The following is a 17,990-nucleotide window of genomic DNA, read 5'->3' on the forward strand; positions in this document are numbered from 1 at the left end:
TTTTTTGGAGAAAATATTTTTATTTAGGCATTTATAAATTTTTAACAGCAATTTTCTGGAGGAAAAACAACAAAGTAAATAACACCCACCCAACCAACAACCACAACAAGTAGGCTTACATTAACACTGCAATGAAGTTACTGTGAAAATCCCCTAGTCGCCACACTCCGCCGCCTGTTCGGGGACACTGAAGGAGAATTCCGAATGTCCAATTCACCTAACAAACATGTCTTTCGGGACTTGTGGAAGGAACCGGAGAACCTTAGCATAGTGGTTAGCACAATTGCTTCACAGCTCCAGGGTCCCAGGTTCGATTCCCGGCTTGGTTCACTGTCTGTGCAGATTCTGCACGTTCTCCCCATGTGTGCGTGGGTTTCCTCCGGGTGCTCCGGTTTCCTCCCACAGTCCAAAGATGTGCAGGTTCGGTGGATCGGCCCTGCTAAATTGCCCTTAGTGTCCAAAATTGCCCTTAGTGTTGGGTGGGGTTACTGGGTTACGGGGATAGGGTGGGGGTGGGGGCTTGGGTAGGGTGCTCTTTCCAAGAGCCGGTGCAGACTCGATGGTCCGAATGGCCTCCTTCTGCACTGTAAATTCTATGATTCTATGAACCGGAGGGAGCCCACGCAGACACGGGGAGAACGTGCAGACTCCACACAGACAGTCACCCAAGCCGGGAATTGAACCCCAGTCCCTGGCGCTGTGAAGCAACAGTGCTAACCACTGCGCTGACGCGGTTGAAGCAAAAAATAAACATTCACTTCTGCCATTGACAATATAAATGACAATTTATTTAAAATTTCTATGTTTGGTAACACTTAAAAATGATTACAAATACATTTGTTAAAAAAGGCAGAAGGTTTCCATTATTTCTCCATTTCTTGTCCCAAGATAACAATAAGGTATTCAAATTGTTCCATAGAAAGTAATCACACACCAGTAATAACAGAACGACAGGCTGAGGTAGCAGAGAGCCCAACACTAATCAGAATCCTACAGATAGTTCAGAGTAGACAAGTAGTGCAGGCACAAGGGTACATTGCTCCTTGTTATTTACATCTGTTAGTAAACCGTATTTAATCGGTTCTAGTTCTAATATTTTGCTAAAATATATTCAGAGAGTTCCATTTTTGCAACATGTTCATGAACATAGTATGAATTGCTTCAAATATTTGTAGTGAATTATTAAATAGTAGCCTTTTTAAACTGTTAATGTAATTAGAGTAGCCTGATATTTCTAAACTGTCCACTGCTTGAAGGCTGGAAATTTCTAATTAAAGTGGCTCATTTGATGGAACAATGACAATAGCATTGAATCAAGCCTTGGCATAGGACAGCTAAAAGGCACCGCCCACTTTTAAGTAGCACTTAGGGCAGAGTCAGCAACAATGTCAGAAGTATCAGAACACTTAACAGAGGAGCAAATAATAAAGTGAATTTGGTTAAATTCAATTATGGAGGTGATAAATGTATAGGTAAATAAACACACATCTATTGGTTAAGAATGTTCCTCTGAAAACAGATATTACTGATATTAGTGACTGCTGCACAGTCCCAACAGTAGGCATAATTATCCCCAAGTGTAAAAATAAAAGTTAAACAATGTTTGGAATGTATTATAACATGAAAAACTATGTTCTGTAGAAGGATCATTTCGATCCGAAACATAAACTCTCCACAGATGCTGCCAGACCTGCTGAGTTTACCCAGCATTTTCTGTTTTTATTTCAGATTCCCAGCATCTGCAGGATTTTGCTTTTGTTTGTTAGGAATGTATTGTCTTGGCCCACATTCTCTTCCGGAATTGTGCATTTCCCTGAAGTAAATTTGGGCCACAGTCGCTAGGAGAGAAGGAAGTGTTGGCTGGTGCTTGGGAGTGGAGTATTCCTGATTGACACACAGCCAGTGGAATGATTTGCAACCCTGGGGTGTAACCTTTCCCCACATTCTCAGATCACAGGAGCCTTCCTACTTTGCAAGATCTTTCATGCATTGCTCCTCCACTGCTGGAACCATTTACACTTCCTTTGGGACTACCTATTGTTTCATTATCTGTCACATCAGCACGTGGGGCAGCACGGTAGCCTTGTGGATAGCACAATTGCTTCACAGCTCCAGGGTCCCAGGTTCGATTCCAGCTTGGGTCACTGTCTGTGCGGAGTCTGCACATCCTCCCCGTGTGTGCGTGGGTTTCCTCCGGGTGCCACGGTTTCCTCCCACAGTCCAAAGATGTGCGGGTTAGGTGGATTGGCCATGATAAATTGCCCTTAGTGTCCAAAATTGCCCTTAGTGTTGGGTGGGGTTACTGGGTTATGGGGATAGGGTGGCGGTGTTGACCTTGGGTAGGGTGCTCTTTCCAAGAGCCGGTGCAGACTCGATGGGCCGAATGGCCTCCTTCTGCACTGTAAATTCTATGTAAATTCTATGATAATCACCATACCCCTTCACCTTCCACCACCAACCCTTTTGTCATTTAATCACTTGTGCCTCCACCCTATCACTTTCCCCACCACCCCCAATTTCCCTTGCATCTGTCTTTACTTATTAATTTCTAATATCATCCAGTTCTAATGAAAAGTTATCAATGTGTAATGCTGGGTGCGATTTAATGGCCTTGTCGCACCTAACTTGGTGATGCGACAAGGCTGTTGAATCTCGCGAGACGTCGCGATTTGGATCTCGCCCTCGCTGAGCGCCCTGATCTGTGAATGCACTTCATGCACTAGCGAGCTGAGTTCATCAGTGCAGGAAATGATGTTCGCGCAGCCTCGGTGGGTGTTCCTCGCAAGGCTAAATAAACCAGGCAAAGTGCCGTTTATCATAGAATCCCCACAGTGCAGAAGGAGGCCCATAGTATCTGCACCGACCCTTCGAACGAGCACTCTACCCATATCCATTCAGCCAACCACCTCTCCATATCCCCCTTAAACCCCTAACCTAACCTGCATATCCCTGGACACTAAAGGGAAATTTAGCACCTAACCCGCACATCTTTGGGCTGTGGGAGGAAACCGGTGCACCCGGATGAAGCCCACGCAGTCACGGAGAGAACGTGCAGACTCCGCACAGACAGTGATGCAAGGCCATAATTGAAGCTAGGTAACTGGTGCTGTGAGGCAGCAGCAGTGCTAACCACTGTGCCATCCCTTAAATAGAGGTGTTATTCTTGGCACTGCAGCTGCCGAGAAACACCCCGCTAAACCCACCTAAAACGGGACTGTTTCTGCTCCATTAAATCGCTCCTGCTATTTCTCTGTTCCTCTCTCCACAGATGCTGCCAGTGCTGCTGAGTGCGTTCCAACATTCTCTGTTTTTATTACAGATTTTAGTTGTGTTTTCGTTTAATCGAAGTCACACACAGACGGATGAGACTCAATGAGCCTCAACCTGGATCTTTCATTAATGTTCTAAGAGAGTGACCGGACAGAAACGTGTGCCCTCCGCCATTGCAAGTGTGGTGATGGGGAGATATTTACTCAGGTAGCAGGATGGCTGGTGCCCCACCCATATTTCTGCCTCTACGCCGATTAGGTCTGTGATGGAAGGGCTGAGGACAGCCTTCCTGCCTCATTACCAATTGGCAGCCAGAAATCGGCAATTAACTCCGACTTAAGGTCGTCTTCCAACCATCGCAGGTATTAACCCAGCAGTGGGCAGGGGTTCACCAGAGCATGAAAAGCAAACCCGCGCCAGGTTGCTTGCGGCTCCCAGGTAGGGTCTCTTGTTCAAAGTGCCTTGCTGAACAGAAGTGACGTGGAGCTCCTACTGGCTCTACAACCAGCAGCCTAGGCCCCCCAACATAGAATCCCTACAGTGCAGAAGGAAGTCCTTTGGCCCTTTGACTCTGCACTGACTCTCCGAAAGAGCACCCTACCTAGGCACAATCCCCTGTCTGATCCCCGTAATCCCACCTCACCGTTGGACACTAAGGGGCAAATCAGAATGGCCAATCCTCTTAACCTGCTCCTCTTTGGACTGTGGGGGAAACCCACGCAGTCATAGGGAGAATGCGCAAACTCCACACAGGCAGTCACGCACGGTTGGAATCGAACCCGGGTCCCTGGTGCTGTGAGGCAGCAGTGCTGACCACTGCGCCATCGTGCCACCTCCACAAGATTCTGCCCATCATGTACAAATGATACAGGGCTGCATTTTTAAGTGCACTGTGAACTTTGTCCACCGATATATTTAATTTCAATACCAAAGGAATAATTCGGCCTATCTTAAAAATTACTTTTTCTGCGTAAACACTTTTAACGAACAAGTACTGGCAAATTTAAAAAGCAAAGGCGTTAGGTAATTTTTAGAAGTATTTTCTAGCAGTAATTTCTGGGCAAGTTCAACTTAAATCTTCTGTTCAGCCTCTACAAGTAAGAAAATGTGTCGCTATCCAACTTATTCAAAGTACTACTTTACCACATGTTGAAACCATTAAATCCATCTTAAAGATCACCCATTTAAAGTGTGGTTGGGTTTTATTTGCGTGAGAATTTCAACAAATATTTGGAATTGGAAATACAGGAATTATTATTAAACATTATTGCCCACATTTTTGTTTGGAGGTACATCACTATGAGCTGTAGAAATTCATTTTATATTAACTTGAGGAAACATGGGAAAGTATTGAAAGCAAGATGTGCCATCAAATTTTCTTCATATTCCAGAATTTCCTTTCCAAATTTCTGCAGAATATTATGGGAAATAACCTAGCATGCAGACAGATAGAAAACTAATTTCAAACTAATGTAATGCTGCACTTATTAAAAATAGTTACAAAATAAATAAACTTAAGTAAATTATTTCAGCTTGTTGATCCTTTCTCCTTGTATAAATCTATCTGTCACCCAGAATCGCAGCATAATATTTGAAAATGGTGCACCATTGAAACATTAAATCGAATGTCTGCAAAGGTTTTAGTGATGGAGCATCTCAGCTCAGCTCAGCACCAAATTACGTTGCCACAAAGCGATGGATCATAGTTCCCACAACCGTGGCTGTGTGCAGGTTCCCCCACCGGTGGATGGAGAATTGGGGGGGGGGGGGCAGAATTTATTTTGCACTCCTGCGCACCTCATGGTGGTGCCTTCAGTTTTGCATTAACAAATAGGATAATTTCATGGTTCCTTCGGCCAGGGCCGATGTATGTCCCAGAGATCAAGAGGGAGTGTTTTGTTTTTAACAAGGGATTTACAGGGGAAAAAAGTTAGCACCTCTGTAAGGTAGTCATGGACACAGAGTGCTAAATCGAGAATAACACCACTTGAAATATGTTAGAAGGCTGTGCACAATAGGAAGTATTTGATGACACAAACATGGCAAAGGACTTTGTGTAACCAGATGTCTTAAACGTCTTTCCAAACACAGTTCAGTTTCATAATATACACAGTTTCATTTTTGTTTAGCCTCTAGAGCTTTCTGTTCAGCTTGAACCTTGCGCTGCCATTACAGCCAACAAATATGTCCATTGAATTCCACCACATATAACAGGGAGAGGTTTAAAAATTCCCAGCCAAGATACAATAGAGTCAGTTGACAGAAAAATGTCATTTTATCATGAAATGATGCACCCAGTTTCATAAATGTATTAAAAATAGCTAATGCGGGTTGTCAGTGTACATAGTTTTATATATATTTATGAAAACATATACAATGCCATAACACAAATCAAAGTGGTTGAACTGCTAGCCCCATCCACATTGGCCCGACACAGCACAATAAATTATATTTCATAGTATGATCAAAATTTGCACCTGCAAATATTAATTCTGGAAGCATCTTCCAGATCGCTCATGGTTTGCAGGCATGCGATGGAAGAACGAGAGAACTTAATTTTTTTTTCTGATAATTAAAAGAAAACTTAACTTGAGTGGTGAATGCAATGCATGAATCCATTTATCTAATATTGCTTATGTTTGTCACCTCATTATAAATGTGCATTTCCCTGGGGATTATTGATGTGACGGAAGATTTGGTTTTAAATTAAGGTTCCGTCTATCCCCCCCCTCACTCCCAACCTTCCAACCATAACTATAGTTTTGGTAACGCAGGTGAACTGGTAAGTACGTAAGGGCATCAGTTGCACATAATTCTTAGCAGGAAAGCTATGTGACAGCGTTGTGTGGTCTAACTAATTGAGCATTCTGCACTCAAAGGATAAGGAACAATTTTTTGACAAGCACGGAGGGTAATTAAATAAACTGGGAGTTGCGATAGCATTGTTGCGAAAGGGATGGTTTTGCCTAGAGAGCTCTGATGAAAGGTCACAGACCTAGGATGTTAACTCTTTGCATTCTCCACAGATGTAGCTACACCTGTGGGGTCTTTCCAGCATTTTTTTGTTTCGATTTCAGATTTCCAGCATCTGCAGCATTTTGCTTTTACTTGGGGCGGGATTCTTCGGTTCCCATAGCCGCGCGCCTCTCGGCGGTGCGCCATCCGCTGGCGGCGGGATTCGATCTTCCGGCCGCTTGTCAACGGGATTTCTCATTGTAACCACCCGGCGTTGCCCGGAGCCCCGCACGTGTGTGCGCTCTGCCGGCGGGAAAGGTGAATCACAACGACCGGAGAATTCCGGCCATGGCGTCACTTTGGATATGATTTGCCTTTTAATCAAGTTAATTTGTGGAATATTAGACAAGCAAAGGTGGAATATGGTCCTCAATTAGTCTGAGCCTGTATTCACGCGGGTGGCACAGCCACAAGACACTTACAAACTTGAAGGTAATGAGGCACCGCCTGAACGTCTGTGTTCTTTCTGTCCACCATAATTTATATAAAATATACAAATTCCTTCATCTTGTCTCATGTCATGTACCATGGTGTGATGTTACTGGTGTAATATGACCTTGTGGTTGACAAGCCCAAGAATGAGCCTGTGGACATCTGATGGGTTGGGACTGATGTAAGTACAGATTGCAAGGTTATAATTTCAGAGTTCAAAGAGCGAGGATGAAGCTTACATACATTAGAATCTAACAGTAACATGATACAATAACCTTGAACACAATTGGTTATTCAAACCATCTAGGCAATGCAAATAAAGCCTCCAAGTATCTTCCAAAGAAAAGTCACCATTGTTTTGCTGTGTAAATGGAAATAGCATTACAAAAAGTTTGGTAGATTAACCTGGATGTCCACCAATATTTACCAGCCTTTATACCCTGTCCAGCCAAATGAAAAGCTGCCATGAAGTCCCGAAGGCTTTCCCCTTAACTCTTCTCCAAAATTTATTTCACAAAATGTACACACATGGGGCGGGATTCTCTGTTCCGCCGCATCAGTTTTCTGGTGCGGCGCACCCCGCCGGCAGAGGGATTCTCCGTTGGGGGCTGGACTCTCCGCCCCGGCGGGCCACATTTCTTCCCGACCCGCCGGCGGAATTCTCCGTTACACCGGTCGGTCAATGGGGTTTCCCATTGCGGGGCAGCCCCACGCCGTCGGGAACCCCCCGGGAGCCGGCAAAACGGAGAATCCTGCCGGCGGAGAATCCCACCCGGGGCTTCCCATTGTCGGCAGCCCGATGCCGTCGGGAAATCCCCGGACGTGAGTGCCCTGCCGGCGTAACAGAGAATCCCAACTGCGGAGAATCCAGCCCCATGGTGTTTAGCCAATTTGCAGTGAAGAAAACAAACGTAAGAGAGTCACAAACCCAAATACAACTGATTGCACTGAAATATATATCAGACTAAGAGTAAATATTTAACTATATTAATATTGAGCAATTTAACTTATAGACTTACCAGCACCGCTGTAAATAACTATATTTCTGCCTTTAATCAAAATATTACATTTATTATGTACAAAAGTGATAGGAATGTTCAAACCAGAGTCCATTACTTTTGACAGATGAGATGCAAGATATGTAGTCTGAGAATGTTGTTTAATTTTTCCTGTGATGAAGATGTTCACGACTGTCAAATGTGCACAGTTCCTGCTAATATTTCTTGTGCTCATGCTTCCTGCTCTGGGAAATCAGTCTGGCAAACCCAGAAGAGTTCTCTCACAGTTAATCCCTCATTCATGCCACGGCGAATATTCTGAAAGCTTTCCCGTCAGGAGGATTTTTTATACTGGAAAAGAACACAAATGACAGAGACGATCAACGTGAAGCGATAGCATCTTGTGTACTGTCTCTATGGATCTGACACAGCATCTCAGTAACATCACTGTGAACAAGGAGCAAAGTCCCGCTCCTCCACTTAAAGGGAGTTTTCAATCTAATTCCGGAGGAGTTCTGGAGGTGCAGGCACAAAGTCCAAAATAATTTTTTCCCATTGACTTCACACCGCCTCTGCTGCCTCACGGTGCCGAGGACCCGGGTTCGATCCCAGCCCCAGGTTACCGTCTAGCCAGAGTAGATAAGGAGAAATTGATCCCATTGGCGGAAGGGTCGAGAACAGTGGGACACGGATCTAATGTGATTGACAAAAGAACCAAAGACGACATGCAGAAAAAATGCAACAAATGGTTAGGATCTGGAATGCACAGCATGAGTGTGTGGTGGAACTCGATTCAAGTGTGGCTTTTAAAAGGGAATTGGATAATTAACTCAAGACACAAAACAAAACGTAGGTCAACAGGGGAAAGGTGAGGGAGTGGGACAAGGCAAGTTGCCCTTTTTTAAAAATTCATTTCTGGACGGGGATGTCGCTGGTTAGGCCAGCATTTATTGCCCATCCCTAGTTGCTCTTCAGGTGGTAGTGAGCTACCTTCTTGAACCGCTACAGTCCTTGAGGTGTCGGTACACCCACAGTGCAGTTAGGGAGGGAGTTCCAGGATGCTGCCCCAGCGACAGTATCTGCTGCACCTGTGCTTCTAGATGGTAATGGTCGTGGGTTTGGAAGATGTTGTCTAAGGAACCTTGGTGAGTTACTGCAGTGCATCTTGCAGGTGGTACACACGGCTGCCACTGTTCGTCAATGGTGGAGGGTTTGAATGATTGTGGAAGGGAGAGCAATCAAGCAGATTGCTTTGTCTTGGATGGTGTTGAGCTTCTTCAGTGTTGTTGGAGCTGCACTCATCCAGGCAAGCGGAGAGTATCCCATTACACTCCTGCCTTGTGCCTTGTAGTTGGTGGACGGGCTTTGGGTGGTCAGGTGGTGAGTTACTCACCGTAGGATTCCCAGCCTTTGACCTGCCCTGGTAGCCACAGTATCAATATGGCTAGTCCAGTTCAGTTTTTGATCAATGGTAACCCCCAGGATGTTGACTGCAAGGAGCTAGCACTGACATGACTGGCCAAATGGTCTCCTTCTGAGCTGAAATCATTGTGTGTAAAGATTATTTCTCCTTAAATATTTCTTCTCATCTCAACCTGCTCCAGATGAGAAATTTAAACAGCCATCCACCATCATCTCAAACAACCATACTTGTAACAAGATGTAACGGGCAATTTTTCTTCTTCATTTCTGAAGGTTACCTCTCTGACTGAATTCCATTTTTGGAGGCTGTTGCGTATCGGCTCTTCTTCTCGACTGGTTTCACGTCTACAAGACCCCCAATGTGGTTCTTAATCACACCGGCATGTACTGCTGTTCGACAGATACTCGATCTCTAGAAGGCGAAGCAGAAAAATGATTTGAATCCTTCAGCGCTTTGTGCAGCACAAACCTTGGCAACACTTGCAGTTAGAAATTCTATCTATATATGGCAAAGATGAAACAAGCTTTCATGTTAGAGCATACTCTCGGGGAGGAAATGTTCCTGGTGTCATTTGCCCCTGATACATCTCTTTCATTAATAAGTGAGTGATAAAGACTTTTATCAGTTTTAGTATAAAATTGATGGTAACCTCATTTCCGGCAGCCAGTTCTCTTTTTTCTGAGGTACCTTTCTGCCATTTATCCCCTCAACTCAGTTTACAGCCTAGATTGAGCAGTTGGGGTGGTGCTAGAAAATTAGAAGGAAATGCCACTATTATCCTTCGGAGACTTGGTTAGTAGAATGAGGGGGAGTAAAGAAAAGTGAGGTGTCCTCATTCTAAATCAAAAAGGTTATTTGACAAAAAGATTCAGGTCGACATTACGTCATTTGGTTTCCTTTGCCGTTGAGATTTTTAAAAATTTAGAGCACCCAATTATTTTTTTCCAATTAAGGGGTAATTTAGCGTGGCCGATCCACCTAACCTACACATCTTCAGCCACTGGGAGGGAATCGCAGCACCTGGAGGAAACCCACGCAGACAAACAGACAGTCACACTGTGAAGCAGCAATGCTAACCACTATGCCACCCTGGCTCAAATCAATCTAAGCCATCCCCCCTAGACTGCTCTTTGCTCTTCGGACCTTTGCAATGATTCTCACAATAATCTTTATTGTCACAAGTAGGCTTACATTAACACTGCAATGAAGTTACTGTGAAAAGCCCCTAGTCGCCACATCCTGGCGCCTGTTCGGGTACATCGAGGGAGAATTCAGAATGTCGAAGTCACCTAACGAGCACCTCTTTCGGGACGTGTGGGAGTAAACCGGAGCACCCGGAGGAAACCCACGCAGTCACATGGAGAACATGCAGACTCCATACAGGCAGTGACCCAGCCGGGAATCGAACCTGGGACGCTGGCGCTGTGAAGCAACAGTGCTAACCACTAAGCTACCGTGCTGCCTTACCGCTAGTGCAAATGGCATAATTCCCTCTCAAAAATGGGTTTTACATCCCAACTGACACATGGCAGCATATGTGTACCATGCAGTGTCAAAAACCACAAGAGCTAGCTAATGGGCAAGTCAACTATTTCAGAGCTCAAACCCGCAGCAGGGAGCTCTTTAAAACTACCTGGTTGCCAGCTCAATTCGTTTGTTTAAGCCTCCACTTGTGTGTATCAGTATAATTGTTATACATCTGCAGTCCTTCTGCTGTGTACAGCGAACAGTGTGAGTCCAGCTGAAGCTGACTAAGGTTGCTATTAATATACACTCTAACCCATTTGTATTATGGCTTCCATATGATTCTTCCCAAAAAGGAAGCACAATTGCATTTAATTTGCTAAAAGGTGCTTGCTGTGCACATAACAGCTCGCTGATCACACAAGGCAGAAGAAACAAATCACTCGCTACTTTAGAGCAGCAAAATTTTGAGCTTGGAAATTAGAAATTTCAAAACTTAATTTTGTACAAAATCCACAACTAAAAGCTAATCCTGATTCCATTGGTTAATCCACAATAAACTGGGAATCCAGACTTGATGCCATAAAATGTCTAAACCTGTTCCTCACACTTCAGTTAATTAACCCACCAATAACTGGTAAGCCTATACTCTGACATGGGCCAAGTGTTGTTGCGTCGCAGCGTGGCCGATGAAAGCCAGGAGACCCCGCTCCCAGGATCTACCTTGCTCACCACGAGGTCCAACGCAATCTCGTGAGACGTTGCGATGTAAATCCTGCCCAGAAAGGGCGGGGTCACTTTTTGGCAAATCTGCTCATTCGAGCGAGACAGCTAGTCTGACTCTAATGTGCAGATTCCTGAAGTACCTGAGGCTTGTGAGATTCAACCCCTTTGCCTCGGGAGACCTCAGGCAAACGCCGTTCAGCACTGGTCCCCAAAAGCGGGGACCAGACGGAACGGCACTTGTGGGGGTCTCCCAGGGAACTGGAGGCCCCCAGCTGCAGGCCCTTTGGGCAGGGTTGTGCCCTGGCACTGCTGGTGCCATCTGGGTAACCTGGCCGGTGCCCATGTGGCACTGCCAGATGGCATGGCAGTAGATGTCAAGCTGGCATTTTCTGTGTTTGTGTGATTGGGTTCGGGTTGACTGGTATGGGTGTGTGGGGGATGGGGGGGGGATGGGGGGGGGACCTCCCATAGTGTATTCGTGCTGGATGACCTTTGAAGGATGGGTGAGCAGTAACATAGCTGAGGTGCTTAAAGAGGCTTTTCAGAGCTCAGGGCCAAAGTAGCTGAATGAAACAGCTAAACAGAAGAAAGAACTGGCAGCCATTTATCCGCTCACCTCGGTGAGTTTCCCATGACAGAGGCGTCTCGCCACTGACCACAGGTAGAATCTTCCAGTCCCACCAGAGTCTGTAGGCTTTTGCATAGCTCGTCCTCTCCGTTGCCAGGGAACCCACCACAGGGGTGGAGGGAGGACAACTTGGGCGGGAATGGAAGACCCCGCTGGCAAGAGGGGATGGAAAATCCCACCCAGTGGAGTATTTCCCACGGTAGGGCTTTTAACTTTATTAAAGGCGCTACATAAATGTAAGGGATTGTTGTTCTTGTATTGGTTAGAGAAGGTTGCAACTTTAAGGACAAGTCTGGCTGCGAAGCAATTTGTATAAAAGAGAACAAAGATTTTCAATTTGGAATGTCGGGAAATGGTGAACCGATCGACAATGCCAGCACTGATACGGGACTCAGACTTGCTATGTGAAAGGATGTGAAGGACAGAATGTGGATGAGCTGTAGTTTACATGAGGTGAAGTTTAAGATGCTGACAATGAGAACATTAACGCAGTCAAGTTGGGAGATGATAAAGGCATGGATCAGATCTTAGGAAGCTGTGAGAATGAGATCTGGTTTGGGGGTGCACCATGTTGCATTTAAGGAATAAACAGTTTTTGGGATTCCCAACAGTGGTTGGGATGTGAGGTTCGAAATTCAACTCTGGGTCAAACTGAGGATGTGCATTATCTGGTTCAACCAGGGTAAACAGCTGGGGTTTTAAACCCCCAGGAAGTAGACAGGCAGGTAGGGAGACATACATTTGGCCATCCCTGTTACCTGCCTACCCCGATTGAGATTTTCCTAATTCCAGGCGTCCGGCAGTTTGCTGCTGTTGGGCCATTAAATGGCCAATTAATGGGCTCCTTCAATCACTGCTGGTATTTTGTTGCAGGCTGGGGGCTGTCCATCTTGCTAGGGCACCTTGTGCACAATGCAGACAGCCTCCTCATGTTATTACCTATGCCCACCTGTTCCTCAACTTGTCCTCCCAGTCTCAGCCCCTTCATCTCATCCCCTCTTGCCGTGACCTACCATAGAAGCATAGAATCCGTACAGTGCAGGAGGCCATTCGGCCAACCAATTCTGCACTGACCCTCTGAAAGAGCACCCGATCTAGGCCCATTCCCCAGCCCTATTCCTGTAACGCCACTTAACCTGCACAAGACACTAAGGGGCAATTTAGCCTGGCCAATCCACCTAACCTGCACATCCTTGGACTGTGGGAGGAAACCGGAGCACCCAGAGGAAACCCACGCACACACGGGGAGAACGTGCAAACGCCACATAGACAGTCACCCAAGGCCGGAATTGAACTCGAGTCCCTGCCGCTATGAGGTAGCAGTGCTAACTAATGTGCCACCATGCTGGCCTCAGTGATTTCCCTCCACCCCCTCCCGCTCGCCTTGTTATCCGACTCCAGCGATGATCATTGTTGAGGATTACCTGCAGTCCTAGCAGTGGCTGCCACTCCCAATGGCGCTGCTGGGTCTATAAAGCTGGCTTGGCAGCTCTCAGATGCAGGGCTTCCTTCCAGATAGGGGCAGAAGTCTCGCCCTGATCTGACTAAAGGCCCGATGGCCATAGAAACAGCCATGTGGGTCACTGCCTCTGCATAAATCTCCACCCGACATCTGCGAAAGGCGCAGAATCAGTGTCAATATGCAGAGATTTGAAAGAGCAAAACTTTCTTGCAAGGGTCATTGCTTTTCCCTGACTTGACATGTTCCCAGCAGTCAAATGACACAGAAGTTATCATGAGTCTGGTAAGTGATGGAAGTAGAGCTGGCTCCATATGGTGACATTTTATAGTTAGAAACTGACTTAATGCCAACTCAACAAAAGGTAACATGTAAGTGGGGAAATATAAATGGCCAGGAGTAGAATCTTGGGGTACACCTAATATGATTATTGAAGGGCAGGTTAAAAACACAGATGCCTTCAAACACCCTGTCCAAATTCAAGCCTTCACAAAGAAATCCAAAACGCTGCACTTTAATTGTAATGTCACACTTCCTATTATTACTAACACTTGGCAATGGGAAGCATTTCTTTACTCCGAGATTCATATGATCCAAAGTAACTGGGTATAGGAAAATCTCTGTTAGCCGGCGTGCTCCGAGAATGGAAAGCGGCAGTTAATCAAATATGCCGGTTAAAGCATAAAGGGAGTTCCACGTTTTCATCCTATGCGAAATCTCCGGGATAATTGTGCAGGTATTGAGGTCTCCCGTGCGCTGTGGGAGTATGTGAATGGAGTGAGGAGTGCCGAGGGGAGATGGTGCTCACAGAGCAGTGAGAGGCAAAAATCAGTGCGAGGACAGGCCGTCAATAACCATTACTGGTGAGTGTGGCATCACCAATCAAAAAACAGACCTGACAGACCCCACCCCAGAATATCGGTTCAGAGAGAGAGAATTTGGGTTGGCAGAGTGTCGGACCACAGAACTTTTAGTGTACTAATTTCGCAGATTTACTTATAGGATAGTGAACACTATAGAACAGTCAAGTTTCCTAACTGTCGAATAATAAAGCAATCATAGCCTTCGGTCAGCATGACACAGGCCTGCTTGTACTGCAGTAAAAGAACTGGGCGTAACCTTAAAACATGTTATTCCATTCAGATTAGCCAACATTAACGTCTCATTGTTCTTTTTCTATCTTGGACACTGGTGGAGAAGCTGTACTCCATAGCTGGCAGTGCTCTATCTGTCAGCCTCGATTTACTGACACTGTGTATAACAAAGCTCTCTGGAGATGTGCAGGAATGCGTTTACTTTAGTCATAGTCACACAGTGTTTCCATACATAAGCAGAACCTGGTTTATTGAAGAGTCACAAGGATTTATCACATCCAGGGCCTTTCTATAAGAATTATATAAAGTTGGTATAAGATAATGGATTGCTCTTTAACTCAAACTCTTGGCTTAAGTATTTTGCAAAAGGAACAACCCTATTTAGATTTTAATTTCCAACGGCGCTGCTGCCTTCGACTGGGATTATTAAAATTGTTTACTTTAATTTTTTCAGTAGATGCTTTTAGAGAGCAAAGAATGGGGTACTCTAAAGAATTCAAGTATGATTACTTTATTATTCATTTATAGCCACTGAAGTTGACGAAGTTAATGTGTGTGCTCATTCTGAGACCCAGAGAGAAATATAGTTCAACAGATAAAATAGAGCCTTACCCGGGTTGTGAACAGCAGCCACACAAGTGAGTTAGTAACAACAAAATGCATAAAGTTCTCTTCCAAAAGCTTGCGCTTGGAATTTTCCCAATTCACCCAAGATCATCAAGATTGTAGGTAAACATATCAACTGGCAATCTAAAGGTTCAAGCCTGCTAAACATGCCCAACCAATGGACAGCAATTAGCAAATTCTCAGGTTACTTTGCCAAAACAGTGGAATATAAGCCAAGGAGATCCACGAGCAAACATACAATGCTCTTGCCAGACCACACTTCGAGCACGTCCTGGTCACCGTGACACAAGGAAGTCATTGAAGCACTGACGACAGCAGAGGGGACAGCCACAAGGTCTGATGTGGTGAATCTGAGTTATGAAGGAAGACTGGGGATACTTTAACTTTTTCAATCCTGAAGGGAGTTATGTAAGAGATTACCTTAAAGAAGCACGTAAAATTATGAATGGAATAGTTACTAATAAATCTAATAAGGAATCTAGAAGGAACATCTTTTCCCAGAGGGAAATGTGGAATTTGCTACTGCGTGGAGTTATTGAGGCAAATCGCATAGATGCATTAGGGAAAGCTAAATAGATTTATGAAGGACATGGGACTAGAAAATGATTCTGATAAGGTGGTAGGAAGCAGGGTGGAGAGACTCGTGTGGTCCATGAACAGTAGCATAAAGCAGCTGGGCAGAATGGCCTGTTTGTCTGCTGTCATTTCTATGTAACTCTAAATATTAAAAGCAAATCTGGAATTTAAATTAGGACAAGGATACACAGGTTCAAACTGAAAAAAATGGAAATGTTTTTACGCGCAGAGAATGGTGGAGAGAATAACTCTCCTGATGCGGCAGTAAAAATCCCTGGGAACATTTGGATGCTACAAGGATCCTTCAGATCTCTCAAGAAGGATGAATTCAAATAGCCACCCATAAGTGCAGTATGATCTTGTAATCAACACGAAGCTGAGTGAGATGATGATTTTGTTTATCCCGCAGATTTACGTCAAAAAGGTGTCTCTAGGAATAACTAGTTACCGGCATAAACATTATTTTTTTTTGCCCATTTATATATACACCATGCACCAATGGGCAATCGTGAAGATTGGTGTACTGCAATAACTCACCAAAGTAGGAAAACCTGTCCACTAACAGCCCTGTATCTCTATTCCAATTCTCTTCCGACACGTAGTGATGCACTAAGGCAGACTTCTGTCGGGTTTCGTAGCTACTAATTCCCGAAACAGGTCACTAGTCTGTTGCAATGGGCTTAAAGCTTGAGGGATAGCTTAAAATCTAAATCAAGCGTGGCTGACCAGGGGTCTCTCTCGCTCTTACCGCCAGACATTGGCCTGCTTGGAAGGATTTTTGCAGGTTGACACACTCAACCTGTTTGGCCGCTTTATGAATGGACCTTCCTTGACCACCAGATCCACGGGTGGGACTCAAACCCAGAGCTTCTGATTCAGAGGCAGGGATATTGCCCACTGCGCCAAGACCTCCTTGTACCTCTATTGGGAAGAAACCATTACACTGCCAAATGTGGGTACTTTATGTTTGCCGACACACTGCGCAACAAGATGTGCTGAAATTCATCTCTAATGGATGGATAAAACTTCACAAGATATTTACAGGTAAGCTAATGTTTAAAGCATAAGCCAGAAAAAGCTCATCGGAAGAACCACAGAAGTTGCTTAGTTCGGCCAATTAGATTCTAAATGCAATCTAGTGAATCAGGTTAATGCAGTTAATGTCCTTGTTAATCAAGCATTATTATTTGAGCACTATTTCTTGTCACAAGACAAACTCAATGATTGGCAGGTACAGACATTGACTCATCTCTCTCCCACTCATACACCCTAGCCCTAATTAATTCTTCATTATTATTTTATTCTCTCTCCTTTATAGCAGTGCTTATCTTGCCTTAGTCTGTTTATGCGAAACGTCCATTGCTTTTCCCCATTCCTTCTTTTCCCTTCCAGTTACATTAATTTGCTTTCAGCCTGATGGTCAGACAATATACCCTTCCTCGCCCTTTGAGCTCGCAGCTGTGCCATCTGACACTGCTCGTGATTTTTCTTGGCAAACCACCACTATTCAAAGTGCGTCCTACACACGGTGAATCAGTTCTTTCATCTCCTTCCATATCAGTAATGCATTCTGACACATAATTAGGCAAGTCCTGTAAAAGCTGTTCATTAGGTGGAACACAATGGATTAACTCTGGGAACGTCTGCAGTTGTGTGTCTACAGTTAAGACCCATGCCATCCGATTGTCCCTCTTAAAGGAAAATTGACCCTGCTGACATCAGAATGTGCGACCATTCATATGAATTCCCCATTCAGCCAATTACTTTGTTAATGTTCCTGGTTGTTTCACATGTAGTCAATACTATGGAACAGAGACTAAAACGATAGACATCACTTTTAAACTAAAATGGACTATGTGCTACAACTTGAATTCTAGGTTTCAACTTGATTGATTCTAAATCATAGAAGAAACCATTAAAATTGCTCACTAGGCTAAGTTAATGAGTCTCAAATATAGGCCGGAATTCTCCGGTCGAAGGGATTCTGTGGTCTCGCCAGCAGCTCACCCTCGCCCGTGGGATTCCTGGCGGCGTGGGGTGCCTTCAATGGGAATTCCCATTGACAAACAGCGGGAGTATAGGATCCTGCCACAAGCAAACGGCGCGGACAAATTTTCCGTCCTCGCTAGCAGCGGAAGCGGGGCGGACTCGCAATGGAGAATCCAGCCCTATAAAATCTGGCGAATCAACTATTACCATTAATGTTGCAAAAAGGAATTGTTAAAAAAATCTGCTGATTATAGAAATTGGTATAGAAGTTCATTCAACAATTATTAAA

At 44.8% G+C, this 17,990-nt stretch overlaps 1 protein-coding gene across 1 annotated transcript in view; it reads right to left on the reverse strand.

Annotated features, from left to right (window-relative positions):
- Window positions 1–766: 766 nt before the first annotated feature.
- LOC140430422 (cysteine-rich secretory protein LCCL domain-containing 2-like) overlaps window positions 767–17,990 on the reverse strand; it is a 67,283-nt gene continuing 50,059 nt past the window's right edge. Inside the window, exons 14-15 of the mRNA XM_072517894.1 lie at window positions 9,416–9,549; window positions 767–8,066 (exon numbers count right to left, since the gene is read on the reverse strand). Coding sequence (XP_072373995.1) covers window positions 8,015–8,066; window positions 9,416–9,549 — 186 coding nt within the window. The 3' untranslated portion in view covers window positions 767–8,014. The remainder of the gene's footprint in view (window positions 8,067–9,415; window positions 9,550–17,990) is intronic.

The sequence above is a fragment of the Scyliorhinus torazame genome, chromosome 10 (genome assembly GCF_047496885.1).
Source record: "Scyliorhinus torazame isolate Kashiwa2021f chromosome 10, sScyTor2.1, whole genome shotgun sequence".
Taxonomy (NCBI): domain Eukaryota; kingdom Metazoa; phylum Chordata; class Chondrichthyes; order Carcharhiniformes; family Scyliorhinidae; genus Scyliorhinus; species Scyliorhinus torazame.